The sequence below is a fragment of the Pan paniscus genome, chromosome 13, assembly GCF_029289425.2.
Source record: "Pan paniscus chromosome 13, NHGRI_mPanPan1-v2.0_pri, whole genome shotgun sequence".
Taxonomy (NCBI): domain Eukaryota; kingdom Metazoa; phylum Chordata; class Mammalia; order Primates; family Hominidae; genus Pan; species Pan paniscus.
In genome coordinates, this window is record NC_073262.2 from 65,208,220 (window position 1) to 65,229,052 (window position 20,833).

A 20,833-nucleotide genomic window follows, 5' to 3' on the forward strand; every position below is an offset into this window, starting at 1 on the left:
ATTTATCAATCTATAGTCACATGTTGACTCTAGCATAATCTGTAAGAAAGTAATTTTTTTTTTATAACAGCTTACTTTGGGTGAGGGGGAAAAATCGAGGATGATCTTAGCACCAAATGTTTATATATAGCACCCGTACTGAGAAATCCAAAAATATTAAATCATTCTTTCTCATAATTGTATCAGTAACTGTGCACTAAATGGATATCATATAAATTAAAAACAATGAAGTTAAATCAAGAAATCTAATCTAAACTACTCAGCACCACTGTCCAAACACAGGCTAAGTCAGTAAAATGCACTGATTATGTATCAGTTTGATTTTCAAATTTGTTGTTTTTGAATTTTACTATACTACTGTTATAAGTCAGGATCTCTCTAGGGAATCTCTGAAAGGGCAATTTCTGAAAAGTCAGTATGATTGTTAAAAGTGACTACACTAACTAAACTCACTAAAACATATGCTGGTCATTTGAATTACCGTACTGAATTTATCGTTGCTCTTTAGCCACAGGACTCACTGATCAAAGATCAAATTCTAGCGGTTTCATTCTGTCAGGAAATATTGAGCCTGCCATTACTAAATGGGATATGGCCTTAGATGATTATCCAATTTGGGAATTGGCCTTGTATTTTCTTTTTTCCTTTTGACCTTCTTTGGCCCACAGATTAAAATAGATGTGCTAATTGCTCTTGTATCTTTTTCTGAGCTATTGATTTATCTTTCTTTGAACTTCTTCCTGCCAACTCTTCCTTTCACCTCTTCTGCCTTCTCTACTTCATGGTGTACTTTAGATAAAGATCCTCTATATGATTTACTCCTAAGACTTCATTTAACTTCAGAGTATGATGGACCAGATAACTCATTATTTTCTGATCTGCATGATTTTGAAACAGAACTCGCAAGCACAGTCCCCTCAACATCACATGGTCTTCTCAATGTTACACCAATATTTATCGCGTATCTGCCATGAAGTAGACAATTGTGCTAGAAACTAAGGGTGCAGAGCTCATTATGCCAGAGTGCCTATGCTGGAGGAGCTCACAGCAACATAATTGCTTGCTTACATATCTGACAAGAATGACAGACATATAATACACAATAAATATAAAATGCAATCCATGCTACACTATATGTAAATATTGGTTTGCACACTCGAGTGTGAAATGATTTAATTCTTCTGGTTTAGGAAGGGGGAAATGGGTCCCTGCTGCTGAGTGGTAGTGTAAGGAGAGACAAAGCAGGGAAGAGTATTCCAGGAATAACAAAGTAATGAAGCAAGAAAACACGTGTTACATTTTTGGGAAAAGGCAAATTATATCTGTGCAGATGTAGAATAGAGTATGTAATAGGGAGGGGAGTCTTGCTGGGGCTAGAAATGAGGCTGGAAAAATAAGTGTGATCAGCTGACAAAGTGCCTAACACCTCACATTAAGAATTAATGTTTTAAAGACAAAACTAGCAGTAGCCTGGACAGCAGGTCTCTCAAGAACCAAATCTATGGGAATCTGAAAAGCGGATCTGATGTACCCATGCCAGGAACTTTGATTCTCGGACTCCCTGGGGAAAGTCAAGAGATTCAACAGACTCCTCCTATGGCAAGGTTTCATGGAGGAGCAGGAGTGAGGGAGGAAAAAGATTGCATGGATTTGATTGTAGACTATGGAGACAGGCAGTCCTGAGTTTGAAGCCGGGCTCTGACACTGACTAGCTCTGTAACCTTAGTCTAGTTATTTATGTTATTTATTTAACATAGTTAAGCCTCTGTTTCCTCACTTACTAAATAGGGCTTCGAAATGATTCCTAATTTGGGTTTCTTATGAGAGTAAAATGAGACTTAATGTGTATCAAGCACTTACATTGCCTCAGACACAGTAAGTACTTAACCGATGTTATCAATTACCATGTTCATGATAAATTGTTTCTGCCACTGCTTTTTTTAAGGATCCTTAATTTCACTACTGGCTAATGTAAGAATGTGAACATAATGTTCAAAGAGGCCAGGGAGAAATAAATTCTGATTTGCTTTTCAAGTCGATTTTTGTTGAGATCAGGACTTTCAGGATTTTTTTCCCTTTAAATTTTTCCCCTTCATCCTACCTAACTTGCACCCCTGTCAGCTTACAGCTTTCTGATCACTCAGTACATCACAGTTCCTATGCTGCTCCCTTTGGAAAGAGTCGGTCAATGAACTAGCCCTCTGATGGCACAAATTCTTTCTTCCCAGGGCATGATCATTTGCTAAATGCAGCAAAATTAACTATGTTTGAGATGATAGTGTTCATCACCTAAGCACATGTTATAATAAGCATTAATTAATTAACACTCCATGTGGTAGGCAGATAATGGTTATCATACTATTTCAGAAAAACAGATAAAGAAGCCAGAAGACACTAAATTACTCACTAGGGTTCAAAGAGGAAATAAGTAACAACTCTGAGTGTAGGACTCAGGTTTTTAATAGCCTTTAATCACATTTCTTTCCCCAATGCACAGAGATTATTGTTGAAATTTCAAACAATATGCAAATAATCATTTATTACCCATTAATATATGTTTCCATTTAAAAAAAAATCAAACATACCTTCGCTGGCATGTCGGTCTCTAAATATGTTCTTGGGGTGGACGCCGAATCCTTCTATATCATGGACCGAAGATGCTCTCCGTATACTACATAAGCTTTCCCTTGATCTGGAATGGGACAGCTGGGAACTTGACTGCAGCATGTCAGGGTAGAGTCGGTCCCATTGCCTTTTGGGAGAGGAATGGTCAAGAGGTCCGGATATATTCACCAAGGGAGAACATTTGCTGGGCTGTATCAAAGCTTTTGTGTCATCTGCTTCAGAGGGGCTGCAGCTTTCTTTTGTAGGAGACTTAAAATGCTTCATGGCTACTGAATCATCACTGTGTTTAGATGAATCGATGACCACCACATCGGGGTCTTCTTGTGGTAAGGACTGCTTTCTGTAAGTGAGAACTCTCAGACCAGGGAATTTGAACCCAAAAAATTTCCCTATAAATGGAGACAGGAGAGAGCATTATTATAAGGCAAATGATATATCCTGTAACAAAAACAAACATTGTTGACTCATATTTAAACACCATGTAAAAATAATTATGAATCAATGGTTATAGTTGGAATAGGGGATATTGTAGAAAACTTCTCTGAGACCAATGTGAAGTATGATATAAGTAGCAAGAAAACAGTAAATAATTTTATCATATTTCTGATGATTAGATCCACACCAGTGACATAAAAGTATTTTGATGACATGAGACTTTTAGTTTTAATAAAATAAAAACATTAATCCACTATACATCCACTTTTCTAGGGAAATTGAAGGATGAACAGAGTTTTAAGAAAATATGATCTAAGGCATCATAAGTCCAGGGATAGACACAGGAGTGAGTATAGCCTACATACATGTATGGGTGATGGGGGGCTAATGTGTTGGAACAGGCAGGAAGGAAGTGAGGTGAGGTAAAGAATAGACCTTGCATATTTAGAATATTTGTATTGAATAATATTGTGAGTCGAGTTTGGGTGGGAAAAGTGGGGTCAACTGTGTATGAGAGGTTTATCATTCCATCTGGAATTCTTAAAGACTTTTGGTTTTAAAGAGCGATGTACTGTACTGGTAAAGATTTCTTTTTCCTGTTTTCTGTTTTTTTTTTTTTTGCTCCGAAATTGGATAGTATGGCATATAATGTTATGTATATCTCAGAGTGGCTGATGCACAGAAGGACAAGTAAATACAAACTTTAAAGAGCAGATGTTAAAAATTAAAATATTAACTAATAAATATAACATTAAAATATTAAACTTTGTTAGGTATATAAACTCACTAGTAGTAAAAACTGCAAAGTAAAACAAGAGGATATAATTTTTCTAGTCTTCAATTTTGCAGTAAATGAAAGAAAGCATAACATCTAGTGCTGGCAAAGAATGCTGGGGAGCATTCTGACATTTTGGCGGTGGGATTGCAGATTGCTGCAAACTCTTTGGAAAGTCTTTGGACAATATCTATTAAAGTGAAAAAACATATACATTTATTTTGACTCAGTAATCCACATATGGGATATTGCAAAGGCATAAAAACTAGAAACAATTGGATTATCCATTAGAAGGAGAATTACTGAATAAATTATGGCATTTTTATTATTTGGAATCCTAGGATATTCTTTAAAAGGTTGCTCAAATATAACGTTAAGTAAAAAAAGCAAGTTTAAACTCCATGTGTTCACATAATTTTCATCAAAAAAACAAAAGCTTATATTTGTTCATATATGTTGCATAAAAGCTTCAAACTTTTAATGTTGACTAGCTCAGTGGGTGGGTTTGGAAGAAGGGAGATATAATGTATGCATTCTTCTTTATATATCTTTTTTTATGTCAAGCATGAATTTGTTTATAAACTAAAAAAACTAATAAAGTAAAACTTCCACTCCTCAAAGAACATAAAAACATAGGAGAAAGTATCCAAACAATAATCTGTAACCCAAAGCTTCTCTAAGTATGATTTACAAGAAAATGCAAAGATTGTCATTTTTATTGTCCCCACAGTAGTCTAGGTCCACATCATCCATGGCTTTACAATTACACACTGACCTTATGGTCAGTCAACTTAAATCTTTGGGCTGCAATATTAACTACCTTCTTATATTATTTAAATGTCATAGACACCATTATTTTTAATATATTTACTATGAACTTTTCCTCAATGCACTGAAGATGCTTCTAAAACATGGAAGAACACTCTCAAAACTCATGAACATTTCTCCATTTTGAGTATACTCTCCCAGTGGATGTTTTTTTTCTACATGCACATATTTAATTTTGTCTTCACTCCAATGACTCCTAAATATTTATCTCCAGCCCAGACCTCTCCTCTGTGTTCCAAACCTGCATATCTAATAGATTCATCAACATCTCCACTTGAAAGACACCTTACAATCTTATAACAAGTCCAGTTTCATAATCTGACCCTCCAAGCCCAGGCTTTTCTTTTTTTTTTTTTAGTGAATGGCATCACAATCCATCCAGTCATATAAGCCTGAGACTTGAGGACCATTTTAGATACTGTTCTCTCTCTTCCACTCATCCCCAATATTCCATTAATATCAATCCCTTAATTGTATTGATTTCACCTCCTGAATGTCTGTTTTCATTTCTCTCATCTTCACTGTTCCTACATATTTCCAAGCTACTATACTGGTTCACATAATTTCTTGCAAGAAAATGCTATCACTCTTCACATTTGTACCATTATTGTCCACCCTTAAAAATAATAATTTTTATCTTTAAAAAAATTCAGAAGATGGGAACAGGGGCTTATGCCTGTAATGCCAGCACTTCGTGAAGAAAAGGCACAATGATCTCTTGAGTTCAGGCATTTGAGATGAATCTGGGCAACATAGCAAGAACTCCCATCTCTACAAAAAAAAAAAAAAACAAACTAGGTATGGTGGCATATGCCTGTAGTCCGAGCCAGTCGGGAGGCTGCAGTGGGAGGATAGATTGAGCCTATGAGTTTGAGGCTACAGTTAGCTATGATTGAGCCACTGCACTCCAGCCTAAGTGACAGAGAGAGACCCTATCTCTAAAGAAAGAAAAATTAATATATATGATTATATAAACTATTGCACAATTCCACCCTTCCCCTGTGCTCCCCTGCTACCAATAACTTTCTCTTTGGGGATGGAAGACGAAACTCTCTCCATCCTGCAGCTTCATCTCTGTTCTTTGCTCTCTAGAATCCAGTCATATGGAATTTTAATTCCCCTGGAGGTCTGTGCTTCTTTCAGATTCATGGCTTCTTTCTGTTTGATCCTTTTTACTTCACCTACTGAGCTCATCCTTTAGATTTTAGCACCAAAGTGATTTCATGGGGAAGCTTTTCCTTCCTTCTGAACAGGTTACCACCCCTTTCATAGTTTTCACCACAGTTAATAATTATGCACTTGTTGATTTTCTGTTTACCATTTTTTCCATGACTGGCCCATAGGCCTCAGAAGGGCAGGGCCCCAGGCTATTTTGCTTACTTACCATTGAGTCCCAGCTCTGACTGAATGACTTGGCATGGTAAATGAATTTTCACAAACAGATTCTAAACTGAACTCAGAATGTGCTCAATTTTGACTGTAGGAAAACTAGAATATTTAATTGCTTTGGCCATAATAATTAGAGAATCTTAACCTCCTGGAATTGTACTGACTGACATTTAACAAAAAATGTTGATTGAGTAGAGCTCAATAGTTCATGGAAAATGGTGAACTCTATACCATGTCCTCTCTACTTGATTTAACTCATTGATGAAGTTTATGTAAAACACCTGTTACAGAAAATTTGAGAATTTAAGAAGGCCAATTTATTATTATAAGCTTTCATTTGTGGTCTAGCAGTTAATAGTGACACAAATCATTGTAATAGAACTAAACATTTTTATTATTAATTATTATGGATATAGAGTTGTACATATTTATGAAGTGCATGTGATATTTTGATGCAAGAATACATTGTGTAATGATCAAATCAGTGTAATTGGGATATGCATCATCTCAAGCATTTATCATTTTTTTGTGTCAGAAACATTCCAATTCTACTCTTTTAGTTATTTTGAAATATTTGTTAAATTATTGTTAACTATTGTTGCTCTAAAGTGCTACCAAACACCAGATCTAATTCCTTCTATCTAACTATATTTTGGTGCCTATTACCTATCCCCACTTTATCCCCCACCCCGTACCCTGCTACCCTTCCTATCCTCTGGTAACCATCATTCTACTACTTCTCTCTGTGGTAAAAGACATGACAATGTGCAGACAAACCACGAGTACATTCAACATTAAACTCTGGATTAATAAGACAAAGATAAGAGTAACCAATCTGCGCAAATAAGATTAAGTAACAGTGCATCCTGACAACTGTTTTGCAAGCATTCTTACATATCTCTACTAATAACTTTTATATGCTCAAGTAATTGCCCAGTTGAAAATCAGTGAACTGCATCGAAGTCATTTGATTAGTCTTTAATGCACATGAAATTGAGTTTTAAAGCAGTTTACAAATCAATTCTGCAAGCTTATTACGATGCATTGAAAGTCAATGACTACTTTTATTAATTTTTCATCATTTACTTTACACTCCTCCTTTAAAAAACAATTCACTGGCTTTCTTAAATTAATTACCACATAGGCATTTAGTTTATTCCTATAGTTTAGTCATATCCAGTGTGGTACAGATGGTCTTTTCTGCATCACTAGGTTAATAGGACCATGTTATATTGCATTACAGATTTAGTTGTCTAACTGCAGTTCATCCGGAAAGAATGCACATTGAGAATTTTGCTCAATGCCAGCACTTTCAGGCATGAAATATAAAACATAGATGAGTGTAATCCTGTTATGGATCTTAACACTGAAAATCATCCTTGTAAGTTAAGTCTTCAGATTTTATTATATTTGATTTCTAACTTGAATAATTAAAATAGATACTATTTAACCTATTTACTATAATGCTCAATAAATGTGAAATAAGAGAAACAGAATAAAGTTTTGCACATACTTTTACACATTTCCAGAAAGAATTACAAGTACTGGTAAACTGCTTACATGATTATAATTTTGTTTAAACACATCCTTTTCATCTAAGAAGGCATATAGTTGTTAATATGCATGAATATAATTATAGTAGTTATAATTAACTACTACTATAATGTCTTTCTCAGGACATGTCATTTTTGTGAAGATGCTGAATATAAATTTAGAGGCGGCATCTTCATCAATCCTGGCATATGTAACTAACAACTTTTTAGTTCTTAACCAAGAAAAGATAGATATTCCCATCATCTTTCTCTGTGAAAAGTCTATAATTATCACTTTAATCTATACATGCAAAAATGTTAAATATTTTGCCAAATTCATACAGAAAATTCACGTCAGGTTAGCATAAAACAGCAGTTTCCTTGATTAATTTTAGTTTTACCCAAGGTTTTGTGTTTTCTTGGGTCATAAATATCTACATGAGAATCTAATGAAAATCCTGATTTCTCTTTGAAATAAATGTAGATAAATGCATACACACAATTTTGCTTATGATTTCAGAAGTTGAATAACTAACTCACCCTTCTCCCACCAAAGCCCTTCAACATTGACCTCCCCTAAGATCCCCTAAGATTAGTTGATTCTTGATATTCCTTTTAGTTTTCAATTTATTTGCTTACATATTTGTGCTAGTCACATTTCTCATAAAATTATAATGATAACAACTACATTTATAACCTATTTCCTATGGTAATGGGGCTTTAGAAATTGGCTTTACTAAACTTTTCCAGTTTGAGAAGACCTCATCCATCTGCTGCTACTATATTCTCTCCCTCTTTCTCTCTCTCTCTCTCTCCCTACTTCTTTCCTGTGTGAATTGATTCTCATCTATTACAGTTTGGAAGAAAACTATGACACCCACTTTTGACTTCAACCAATTCTTCTAACTTAAGACTACATATAGGGATATTAGAAACAATCATTTTCTTGTGGAAAAACAAAAAATCTCTGCAAAATTATCCATCTACTTTCAATCATTGATTTTTCTCACAATACAACTGCAAATTTCCAATCATTTCCTTCACTCAGTTTTTCATCATTTCTATAAATTCTTAGAACCTTGATTATGTCATATTTTTACTGCAAAAACCCAATTAAATATAATTAGAAGCAGTTTATTCCTGCTTGGTTCTGCTAGGTTGAATTGTGGACTGAAAAGTAGAGGGAAACTTAAGTTCAAGTAGTCAAGCAAATTAGACACCATGATGAAACAGGAGAGGATCTGTATGGGGAGTAAAGTAAGGTTTGTTGTAAAGGTCATAAGCAGAGATCTGTCCCCTCACAAAGGGTTGGGGTGGTGGGAGGGTATCTTAGATTGGATTCCTGAAGGTAGATTGTGAAAAGGCTTATTGTGGGAGTACTCTCATGGGTTATGGCTATTAAAAAGGCAGGATTAAGAAGAGGAAGTTAAACTGATTTTCAAATGGAGCTGAAGCATTGGCCAGTCCTCCTGGAGCTCAAATGCAGGGATAGCCCCTTCAGTGTCCTGCCAAACTGAAGCCAGGATACCTGGCCTTTGCATCCCTGTATCTATGAGTCACTGGTTATAGCCACACCATGGCAAAGGCCATAATGCTGGATAAGGTAGTTTCCTGCCTTAAACTACAATTTCCAGGGAGGGGCAGCAGTGTACCTGCAACAGCTGGTATTTCCAGCAGCTGGGCTGTCTCAGCCCTAAGGAAGATGTCTGGGCTTAGGGCCACAGTGTCCAGTACAGAGAGAGAAATATAGCCATCTTTTGGCCTGAAAAAATTATGATCTGAGTTAAGCCTACAATCAGCTATTATCACACAAAATAAGGATGTGTGAATTGGTATCTGTGTATCCTTCTAATGTCAGAGTACTTACAAGCCTGACATTAAATTGGAAGCCTTAAAATCAGTGTGAGAATTTTCTCCAACCACATAACCCTGGATTTGCAGAGAAACACGACTTTTACTCCTGAATCAGAGAGAGAAGAAAAATGTGGTGGGATAAACAGAGATAATGACTAACATAGCTGCCTTTTCTTTTTAGGAAGAAAATTTTCATAGAGGGATCCTGCAAGGACATGAGTCTCTCCTACTCCTACTCCTACATATGTAGGAAGGTATATGACGTTGCCTATGAGCTGGTAGAACAACTCAGAATATTGTCAAAGAATGATGTAGATAGCAGCTAGACCGGGAAAGATTATCATTCAATGTGAACTCAGTTTTAGCCAAGTGGCTACCCTGATTAGTGGGTGACAAATGGGCCACTGTAGCCAGTGCAGGCCTGGTGTCAGTGATAACAAAAGATCACCAGGGAGTCTACTGACCTAGTAAACTTGAAGCTAGATGTGAGGTTCTTTAAAGGAGCAGATCCGATTGGTAATGCCATGAAAGACTAAGAATCCTGTGAGATTTCCTAGGGTATTAGATACCAAAGAAAAAGCAAGATCTTATAGTGAGCAATGAGGATAGGACCAAATTGGAATCTGTAAGTTATGAGTTAAAGGCAGTAAGTGGAGGTCGGAGGAAGTCAGTGCTGTAGCAGGTCATGAGAACAATTACAGGAGCTGCAGCAGCAAAACAGCACTCCTGTAAACATGTTTGCAAATGTTGACAATATCTGAGGGACACTGCTTGTGATCTGGCTGGGTCATCACAAGAGCAAAGAAGCAAGAAACATGAATTTGGATAAGGGAGATAGGGCAGAAGACAGGACAAGATGGTGGACTGATTTCAGCCTCTTAGGGTTAAAATCTCTCAGTGAGAGGGGATTGGGAATGAAAGCAAACACAGCAGCATAATATACACCTAATTAAGTTTCTATGTGCTTAAAATAACAGCTTAATAAATCAATGCATGCAATACCCATACTTTCTTTTTGATAGATTTCTTCATTTTGTAAATGTCAAATTAAAAAGTCCATTCAAGTCCTGTGAAAGTGATAACATCTTAACCAAAATTGAGCATGGATGATCATGTAGTCATCACATAAACAGATACTCTCTTGATGGACTGTTCCAAACACAAATGGTACAGACACCAATTACCCAAATGCTGTATGTATGTATGAATAGGGACTGTCCCTGATTGGGTGTTGCTAGGTAACACAATCTTCCAAATGATACCCACATGGGGGCTCTCTGGTGTGGATATACCAATTTGGGCATTCATTAACATCCATTGTTAATGAATAAATAATGTATTTTACTCTATCGGGGGAAATTCAGCCAGATACCGGGTGAAATTCACCCCCGATATTTCACGTAGATTCTTTTCTATTTTCCCTAAGTGTCGGCCAGTCTGAGAAATAAAGGGACACAGTACAAAAGAGAGAAATTTTAAAGCTGGGTGTCCGGGGGAGACATCACATGTTGGCAGGTTCTGTGATGCCCCCTGAGCTGTAAAACCAGCAAGTTTTTATTAGTGATTTTCAGAAGGGGAGGGAGTGTACGAATAGGGTGTGGGTCACAGAGATCACATGCTTCACAAGGTAATAAGATATCACAAGGCAAATGGAGGCAGGGCAAGATCACAGGACCACAGGTCCGAGGCAAAATTAAAATTGCTAATGAAGTTTCGGGCACTCATTGTCATTGATAACATCTTATCAGGAGACAGGGTTTCAGAGCAGACAACTGGTCTGATCAAAATTTATTAGACGGGAATTTTCTCGTCCTAATAAGCCTGGGAGCGCTACGGGAGACTGGGGCTTATTTCATCCCTACAGCTTCAACCATAAAAGACGGCCACCCCCTGAAGCAGCCATTTCGGAGGCCTACACTCAGTGATGCATTCTGTTTCTCAGGGATGTTCCTTGCTGAGAAAAAGAATTCAGCGATATTTCTCCCATTTGCTTTTGAAAGAAGAGAAATATGGCTCTGTTCCGCCTGGCTCACCGGCGGTCAGAGTTTAAGGTTATCTCTCTTGTTCCCTGAACATTGTTGTTATCCTGTTCTTTCTTCAAGGTGCCCAGATTTCATATTGTTCAAACACACACGCTCTACAAACAATTTGTGCAGTTAACACAATCATCACAGGGTCCTAAGTGGACATACGTCCTCCTCAGCTTATGAAGATGATGGGATTAAGAGATTAAAGTAAAGACAGGCATAGGAAATCACAAGGGTATTGATTGGGGAAGTGATAAGTGTCCATGAAATCTTCACAATTTATGTTCAGAGATTGCAGTAAAGACAGGCGTAAGAAATTATAAAAGTATTAATTTGGGGAACTAATAAATGTCCATGAAATCTTCACAATGCACGTTCTTCTGCCATGGCTTCAGCCGGTCCCTCCGTTCGGGGTCCCTGACTTCCCGCAACACTTTCAACTACTGGCAATTTTCTTGATCTTAGAAATAGATACTCTGTTCAAATCCTGGGGGGTGGGGGAGGCACATGACATAAAATTTTTTGCAACTATGAGTAAACTTTCCTCAGATTTCTTTTTTGCAACCATGCCATGTTTCCTTTTTCTATATCAAATTTAATCTTTAAAAAGAGGAAACTTCCAAATACATGAGAATAGTAAACATTAGTTACAGTATAAAACCTTTAACTAAATTAATCTGAAAAAGAGATTGTTTCTATAGTAATGCTTACTGAATGGGAAACTATATTACTATTGCAGCTCTTCATCTTCAAAATAAAGAATGACTTTCAGCTTCAGTGGAGAATAGTAAAAACACTGTAAAAGCCCTCTTATAAACCAGCTCTATGGAAAATTTCTTTGTTCCTTAGCTTGAGGTCTAAAAACTGAGATACAAATTTGAGGAAGTAATGTAGCTATTGAGGCAAATGTGTATTTTATGTGTCAATTATCTAGAGTATTGAGTCCAAAGCATATGAATAAAATTTTAATGGTTTAAATTAGCTAGATAATTGTCTAAATTATCAACTATATTTTGTGTGGTTAGGCTTAGCTTCAGTTGAAGCTTTTAGAAAAATTCAAAATTTTAGTAAGCGTAAAATTCTCTTTGATTTGGAAAGTGTAATTTTAATCTTTTCAAAGATAATGGATATCCTTTATAGTACCTTAATAAGATTAAATTAAAAAGTACACTTTAAAAAATTACTATAAGATACTTCAGAAATTTTAGGTTATTTCTTACATTTATTTTCACTTAAAATTTATTTTTATAGTTCTATCTAAACACTCATTAACCTAGACCATGGTTTTCAAACCTTCTTGGGCATCAGAATGACCTGAAGTGTTTGTTAAAACACAGCTTGGTGAATTTCTGTGTTTCCGAATCAGTTGTTCTGGTGTAGGGCCCAAGAACTTGCACTTCAAACACATTGCAAGGTGATGCTGATGGTCTCACACTTGAAGAACCATTGGCAGGCAATCTGAGTAATGCCCATTCAGTAGGAAAAAAGTAGCTTAATTATTAAAGGAAAAAAAATAACTTTTTATGTCTTCTACAAACATGTATTAGATACTTACTATTTGCAAAATATTAGGTCTATATGGAAGAAAATAAAATGTCCCTGCCATGAAGTAGAGCTGAAGGGTTACGGGCCACTTCAAATAAGATAAAGATGTTCTCCAGTTTTCCAGTCTTCACTTCTCTCTATATTTTTACTCCTGGCCTTCTTCATTCATCTTACTTGTTTACTAAGCAAACAGATGTGACCACCAACGTGGTAGTAGAGAAAGGTATGAGGTATTATGATCTCACAGGACCCATGTGGGTGAGTTAAGAATGCTCCACAGATGAAGAGTCCTTTGGAATAAGTATGCTAGAAGAAGAAAAGCATTTTAGTAGAGGGGACACCACATGATACAAATTAGGTGGAATAAAGTGAATGGTAGTTTCAAGGAACCCGCATTAAAATATGGGATGTGATGGGAAATTAGGCTGAAGAAGTATCAGAAGCTATATCATGATAGGTAGATTGTATTATCCATGCATAGGGCTTTGGAGTCTTATATTTTAGGCAATAGAGGACCATTGTAAAAGATATAGACAGTGGAGTATTATGATGTGATGTATGGCAATATAACATGTAATCCTGAAGAAAAGAAGCTTAAAGCAGGAATACTAATTATGAGACTATTATATCAGTCCAAGAAAGATGTGTTGAGGGTCTGAATAGGACAATTATAGTGGGCTATATGAGAGAGATAGTTAAGAGATGTGTTTCATAGACTTGGCTAGCCTTTGGTTGGGAGAATAGAGGATTAGAGAGAAGGAGAAGTTTAGTATCATGCCGAGGTTCTGGCTTGGGAGCTTTGGATAATGACTATTCATAATGTATGAAAAGGAAGAGTTTTTGGTGGGATGAAATGGATGGTAGCTGAAGATGGAAAGGCAGTTCTTAGCTTGAAATGCTAAATCGCCCAGAAATACTAAAATCTTCTAAAGGAGATGTCTAGTGGGATATATGAGGTTGTAAGTAAGCCTAAAGAAAGATATGACCTGGAGATACTGATTTTTGAGAGGGTCTTTACCCGGTAAGTAAACGATGAGTTTGCCTAAGCAGCGTATATAGAGATGACTAGGAAGGAAGGAATATTAAAAGCAGCTCCCAGGGGAGAAACAAACAGCTTTTAAGAGTAGAGTAAGAGGAACAAGCAAATGGTACTGAAATAGCTGTTGCAGAGGTGGAAAGACTCAAGGGAATGCGGTGACATGGAATGTAAAAGAAGGGAATCCAATTTAAGTACCAATTTTTGTTTAATTTAGGTTCCCCCAATCCCTTCAAGAAATGTTTAGAGAATTCAAAAGTGTGCATGTATCTGTGTGTGAATCAGAGTATGATACTAGATTCATGCTATAGAAGACATATGAAATTCAAATATAGTTTTCAATAATTTAAAATGAAACAAAAATAATTTATTTAAAACAGTAAAAGTGAAAACCTCTTATACTCGATGACAGTAAACTCAGGCATTAATCACGTAAACAAGAATGCATAATTTGTTTCTCCTCCATTTTTCACATATATTCTACATCATCAAGTATTACAGCTGAAAAGAAGAGAACACACTTTTCCATTACTATTGGCTCCTTTAAATGCGGCCCCTTATGCTTGGTAGGGAATGTACGATTTTCTCTTTCACTCTGTATTATTTCCACTTTTTAGATTGCAAACTTTTTACAGAAGACTTCAGTGAGAAAGTGTTCAATTTCATCTTTTATTTTGTGTTTATATCTATTATGTAGCAATTAATTGGCTCAGTTATTCAGTACTTATCAAAATTTGATAGTAAGATTTATCAAAATAACACTTTCTTCTGTATTTGCTTCATTTCAGGGGACATAAGTCATCTAATTGTGGCTAGTTCCAGGTCTTCTACAGAGAATAAGTTTATGAAAAATTAGGTCTTCTGAGAGAAAGCTGCTCACTTTTCTTGTGTAGAGTTCCTGGCTCTGAAACTAGGTATTTGTACTGAGAAATGATCCACCACTTAATTCAATATAAAAGAAGTCTCTAAGTTTTCAGAATGTATGGAGTCCAATGTATCATAATGCCTTTTTATAATCCATATTTTCTACTGTGTATTTCCCTCCTTTTCTTTTACTTAATCTTCGTAATTTAATACCTCCCTTTGTTTGAAGCTATGCTTCTTGTGTAGTCATGTCACATCTTTTCCTTTATTTTGTCTCTATTTCAATAGAGGTATTTAAAATTTCAGAAAGTAACATATTCCCAAACACACAACAACCTTTTTCTTATTACTGTCACTGAAATCCTACCACTCTGAGACACGCTAGCGTGCGTGCGTGCGCACACACACACACACACAATTACAAACACTTTAGTGAGAGAGTAAGCATTGGTTAAAGGGAAATGCCAGTTTAAAATTTGCCTTTGTGAATACCATTGTATACTTCTTTGTAACCATATTTTTATTTCAGATCATTTCAAGTGATACAAAAGCTGGTAGTTACAATGTAGGTTTTGAAGCAATAATATCACAATTTTGAAGGTTAAGATGTGTCTGCTAAAAGAGGTGCATCAGAATTTTCTATTCTTTATTTTTTTTAAGTGGCTATCACTGGAACAACAATGTTTGAAATAGCCAGTATCATTATTTTACACTGGTAGTAACATTATACTTCAAAGAAAAAAAAAATCAGCAGGGGTTTGCCAAAGATGAGAAAAAATATGAAGTCGAAATTGGGTAGTATCAGAAGGTATCAAGCATAATTTGTCTTTCTTTAACTTTTCTGCTTGATTTAACAATCCATTCCTCAAAAACTGACACCAAGTAAAAGGAAATCTAGGTCATATAATGACAGAAGGGTGTAATCAAAACCGACATACAGGTGGTAAATAATGGGCCTTTGAAATGCTCTGGAAATAATTTTATCTGCATATTTTTACTCTGTCCAATGCTTCCCTGTATGAGTGACAGCTAAAGCATAGGGAAACAACTTATGTTCATAAAATAAGAAGCAGAATCTCTACTGCATTTGTTATAACTTGTACATAGGACTTTATTTTAATCACAATGTAAAGTTGCATAAATTGTGTATTATATCCTGGAGGCTACTGTAAAGACTATCTTCCATTTAGGAAACCAAGGTTTCAATTCTCCATTTACATTTCAGTTTTAAACAGACACATTATCTTTTTTAAAAGTCCCCTTCTCTGCCATGCTGCTGATACACCCTCCCTTTTTCACTTCCATCCAATTTGATGGACCATGAAAGACAACTATTCCATGGGAAAATATGAGAATTTGAGAAGACAGTGAAGAAACTAAACTAGGTATCCACCATCCAAACAAATTACCTTATTGGTATTCATGACAAATAGAGGTTGACATTAGAAGTGTACTCTCAGGAATCATTCATTAATGATTGCATTTGTTAGTGGAAAGTATAAGAAAATCAAAACAGTCATCAACTTTGGGATCAAGACTTTGGGGTAAGAAGTTTTTTATGGTAGCTCAATTTTTTTTTCTAAATATGTCACCTGGAAGATTGATGAATTAGTAATTCTGATAGAGTTTTCTCCAAGTGTAATATTGTTCAGGGAAAAACATTTAGAATATTAGAATCATATTACATTAATATATTTGTGTCAATATTGCTTTAAAAGAATATTGTACTGTCATTTAGACATACCTAAGGAAAAATTGCTATTCAGAAAAATTATCAGCTGAGGTATGTTTGATTTGGTATTATACTTAGGTTTACAAAATAGGCTTTTGGGACCATGTTTTTCATTATACGCATATTTTTCTATCTGAATTTATACACAGTATAACAATTTCCTTTCTCAAATATTAAAGTTTTGTGATAAGGCTTCCAGCTTCCGAAAGATAATGACAGATATCTAAATTACCAAATCCTCATGGACCCCTATATAAACCTTGGAGATTTAACAAAGGAGGAGTCAAATAAAAGTACCCGTAAACCATGCTTATGCAGTAACTAGAGAAAGACAACTTACAGACTTTTATTTACATGTAGATGGGGAATTTGCTAATACAAGCATAATTGGCTCAGAAGAGCACACTGCAACAGAGATTCAAGGTGAAACTAAATGAAGAAAAGAGGAGTACAGAAGTCTCCCTGGAGTGATGGAAGACTTATTAAACAGAGTTCACCTTCAGCAGAAGAGGTCCTCTCACTGAGTATGAAATCTCAAGAGCAGGTCTGTAACATGAGCACCAGTTCCTGGAGAGACAATAGAAGGGGCTTAAAAAGTGCACAAGACCCCAGATACCAGAGTCACTTACAATGGATAGTCAAGCAGGTTGATATCAGACTACTTGTCGGCAACAGTTGATGTAAGAAAAGAATGAAACAATATTGACCAGAGTCACAAGGCATAGAATATGGATCAAATACTATGTAATATCTACCTAGGCTGTCCTTCAAATGTCAAAGTGATATAAAAACATGTTAAACACGAGAGAACTCTGAAAATATTTTACCCACACACGTTTCCCAAAGGGACTATACTTCATCTAGGAAGCTGTGTTTGGGGAATCTCTGACAAAAAGACAGTCATGAATACATTTCACTAGAAATTTGAGGCCAAAAGAAAAGTAAGAAGTATATACACATTATCTACTTGACAAGCTAGAAATACCATATCCCAACAAAATGGGAGGGAGAGGAGAAGAAAATAGATAAGCTCACTGAGTACCTTACTGGTAACAGATGAGAGTCAAGTGATGTTATTTTAAACTGACACACTGAATGGCAGGAGACTAAAGATACTCAGGAGCACAAAGATGAGCCTTAAGAAATAGAATATTGTTGACGAAAACTGCATGGTGGGAAGCAGAAGAAAAGGATTATAAGCTATTAGGTTGGTGCAAAATAATTGAGGTTTTTGCCGTAATAATTTTATTTTTGCTCAAAATAGGGAACCAAAATACACTGACTGAGGAAAAGAGGAAAGAGTTAAGGAGAGTATATAACATTTTCTTATAAAGATAACTGTTGGAAAAAAATATAAATTTTCCCAAATACCAAAAAAAAACCCCAAAACCAGAATAAAACAACAAAAACCAGTTTTTAAAAGGGCAAAGAAGAGATAACATAATGAAGTACTTCAAGAAAGTATATTTAACCTAGAATATGTTAGTACCAAGAAAACAAACACATCAGTTGCGTCAATAAATGTAAATACCTATTGCAGTTATAATCAATTAACGTAGAAGTATCATTTTCTTATAAGCAATAAAGAAAAGCTTCACATTGCATGAAAACAGCACACTGTATAAAAAAGACACAACCAAAACAAAGGCAAATGACTAAAAGATGACTTTAAAATACAGAAAGAAAATGGAAAAAAGAAAAGACTCAAGTGTCATGATTTAAGATACAGTAGAATTTAGGTGGAAAATTAGTAAACAAAAATGAGATACTTTGTAATGCTAAATGCTAATTTATACTAATAACAAAATATATGGCTACCTATGAAATATGAATATCTATGAAATAAACAAGAGAAGCAATATTCATAAAACAGAAATTGCAAGAGATAGAATGAGAAATACCAAGAAATATTCTAACAGTAGAAGACTTTAATACACTTTCTTAAATCCAAGACATATCTGGAGGACAGGAAATAAGTAAGGATATAGAAGACAGCATAATAATAAGGCAGAATTTTAAAAGTAGATATCAACTTTTGTAGCTTGATATTCTGTAATATCACTTTTTTTCATATTCACATGACATACTCATGAAAATTGATCAAATAATAAACCACGGTCAAATTTTAGACAATTACAAAAAGAGAAATAATACAAACAGCATTTTATGACTGTAAGACAATAAAACCAGAAGTTTTTAACAAAAAATAATACTTTAAAAATACCTTTCCGACTGGAAAAATAAAAACTATATTAAACAACTCAAGTTAAAAACTAGGAAAACAAAAGTTGCATATTTTCTAGGAAAAATAATATTACATTTCTAAATTCATGGGGTATAGCTTACACAGTGCTTAGATAAAAATATATAGCCTTAAAATCATATACCAAAAAACTGAAAGAATGAAAATAAATTGATGCAATGAAAAAGAGGCAACAAAGTAAGCTGATAAAAACTGAATTAAGCATATAAAAGCAAAATTTTGTGAGTTTGAAAACTAATAGAATTAATAAACCAATAAAAAGTTAAGTCTTTGGGAAAAAGCTACTGATTAATCAACAATTTTAAATGGAGAAAACAATAATAAAAGAAATGAGAAATTTCAAGAAAAAACTATAGGAACTGAGGAATTTTTTTAAAAATCATAAAATACTACCTTGCATAATTCTATTAAAACAAAATTTAAATATTTACATGAAATAATTTCTAGGGAAATAATGTCTAGCAAAACTGAAACTAGTTAAGATTGATAATTTGAGTAGACCATTATTAAAGAAGAAAAATAAATTTGTCAAGGAGCTACTTCACAAACAATTACCAGAAATAAGTACCTCGATGACTTTACAGGGGAATCACACCTAACTTTTAAAGTCTAGATAATCCTCAAACTATTGAAATGCTTCAATAGCATACAAAAAGGTGAAGAAACTCTCAACTATTTTTTGAAGGAATTATAATATTGATACCAACACCTTAGAAAATTGCACGTATGCAGGCAAAAATTATAGATCAATCTCCCTATTGGATATTGATGCAAATTGCAAAATTAATATGCATTAAGAGAACCCAACAACATATTACAAAATGAAATATATCATGTCCAAATGTGTCTTCTTCCAAGGATGCAAGAATGGTTCATATTAGTAACTTCATTTATAAAATATATTTTAAAAAAAGGAAAAGAATAATACACTCATTTCCACAGAGGCTAAAAAAGGCATTTTACAAATTTCAGCAACCATTATTAAAAAATTTAAGTCAATGGAAACTTTCTTAGAATAATAAAGCACATACAACTCAACTCACATGTCATTATTTCAATTAATGGGGAATGTTTGAATTAAAGGCACTCGCACAACAATCAGAGCCAGGGCGTAGTGTTCACTGTTGATTTCTTTTTAATGATAACTTGGAGGTAATAGCCAGCACATTTTGACAAGAGAAAACTATGAGATGTACAAGAATTGGAAAGGAAATATAAAACAATTTTTATTTTATGTGATAGAATATTTGAAAAATTCATAAAAGTCAATGTGTAAGTCACTGTAAACTAAGAATTCACTAAGATAGTTGGATGTAAAATTAATGTATTCAGAAAGAAAAGTTACTTTTATAAGAAAATATAATGGGAAAAAAGTTCCATTTATAATAGTAGCAACAACAATAGTTACATGCCAAGGATCAAAGTAAACAAGTGAGGAAAATTTAAGACATTCCTGAAAGACACGAAAATTAGACTTAGAAAATAAAAATGCATACTATATTTTTGAATAGAATTACACCATTATAGAGACATCAATTATCTTCAAGTTAACTTATACAATTAATGTGAATCCAATAAAAATATTAAATAATTTTTTGTAGCTCTAGAAAATTTGCTTCTAAAGTTCACATGGAAAATTAATCAAAAAATAACCTCAACCTTCTGAAAATTAATATCAAATAATAAGGGATCATGGTATATTAGTTATTTATTGTATATATAAACTGTATGATTCTGAGCGATAGATAGATCAACAGAACAGAATAGAAAATCCAGGAATAGATTCAAGCACATATGGAAGTTTAGTGTGTAATAAAGGTGGCATCTTAAATTACTGGTGAAAAGATAGACTTTTTAATAAATAATGTTAGAACAATGAGTGAGCCATTGAGAACAAGATAAATTAACTGTATACTCTGCACTATACA

At 34.6% G+C, this 20,833-nt stretch overlaps 1 protein-coding gene across 2 annotated transcripts in view; it reads right to left on the minus strand.

Moving 5' to 3' along the window:
* KCNH7 (potassium voltage-gated channel subfamily H member 7) overlaps window positions 1-20,833 on the minus strand; it is a 481,586-nt gene that overhangs the window by 151,164 nt on the left and 309,589 nt on the right. For both annotated transcript variants that reach the window (XM_034954383.2, XM_003820933.4), the window contains exon 4: window positions 2,586-3,014. In XM_034954383.2, the coding sequence (XP_034810274.1) occupies window positions 2,586-3,014 (429 nt within the window). The remainder of the gene's footprint in view (window positions 1-2,585; window positions 3,015-20,833) is intronic.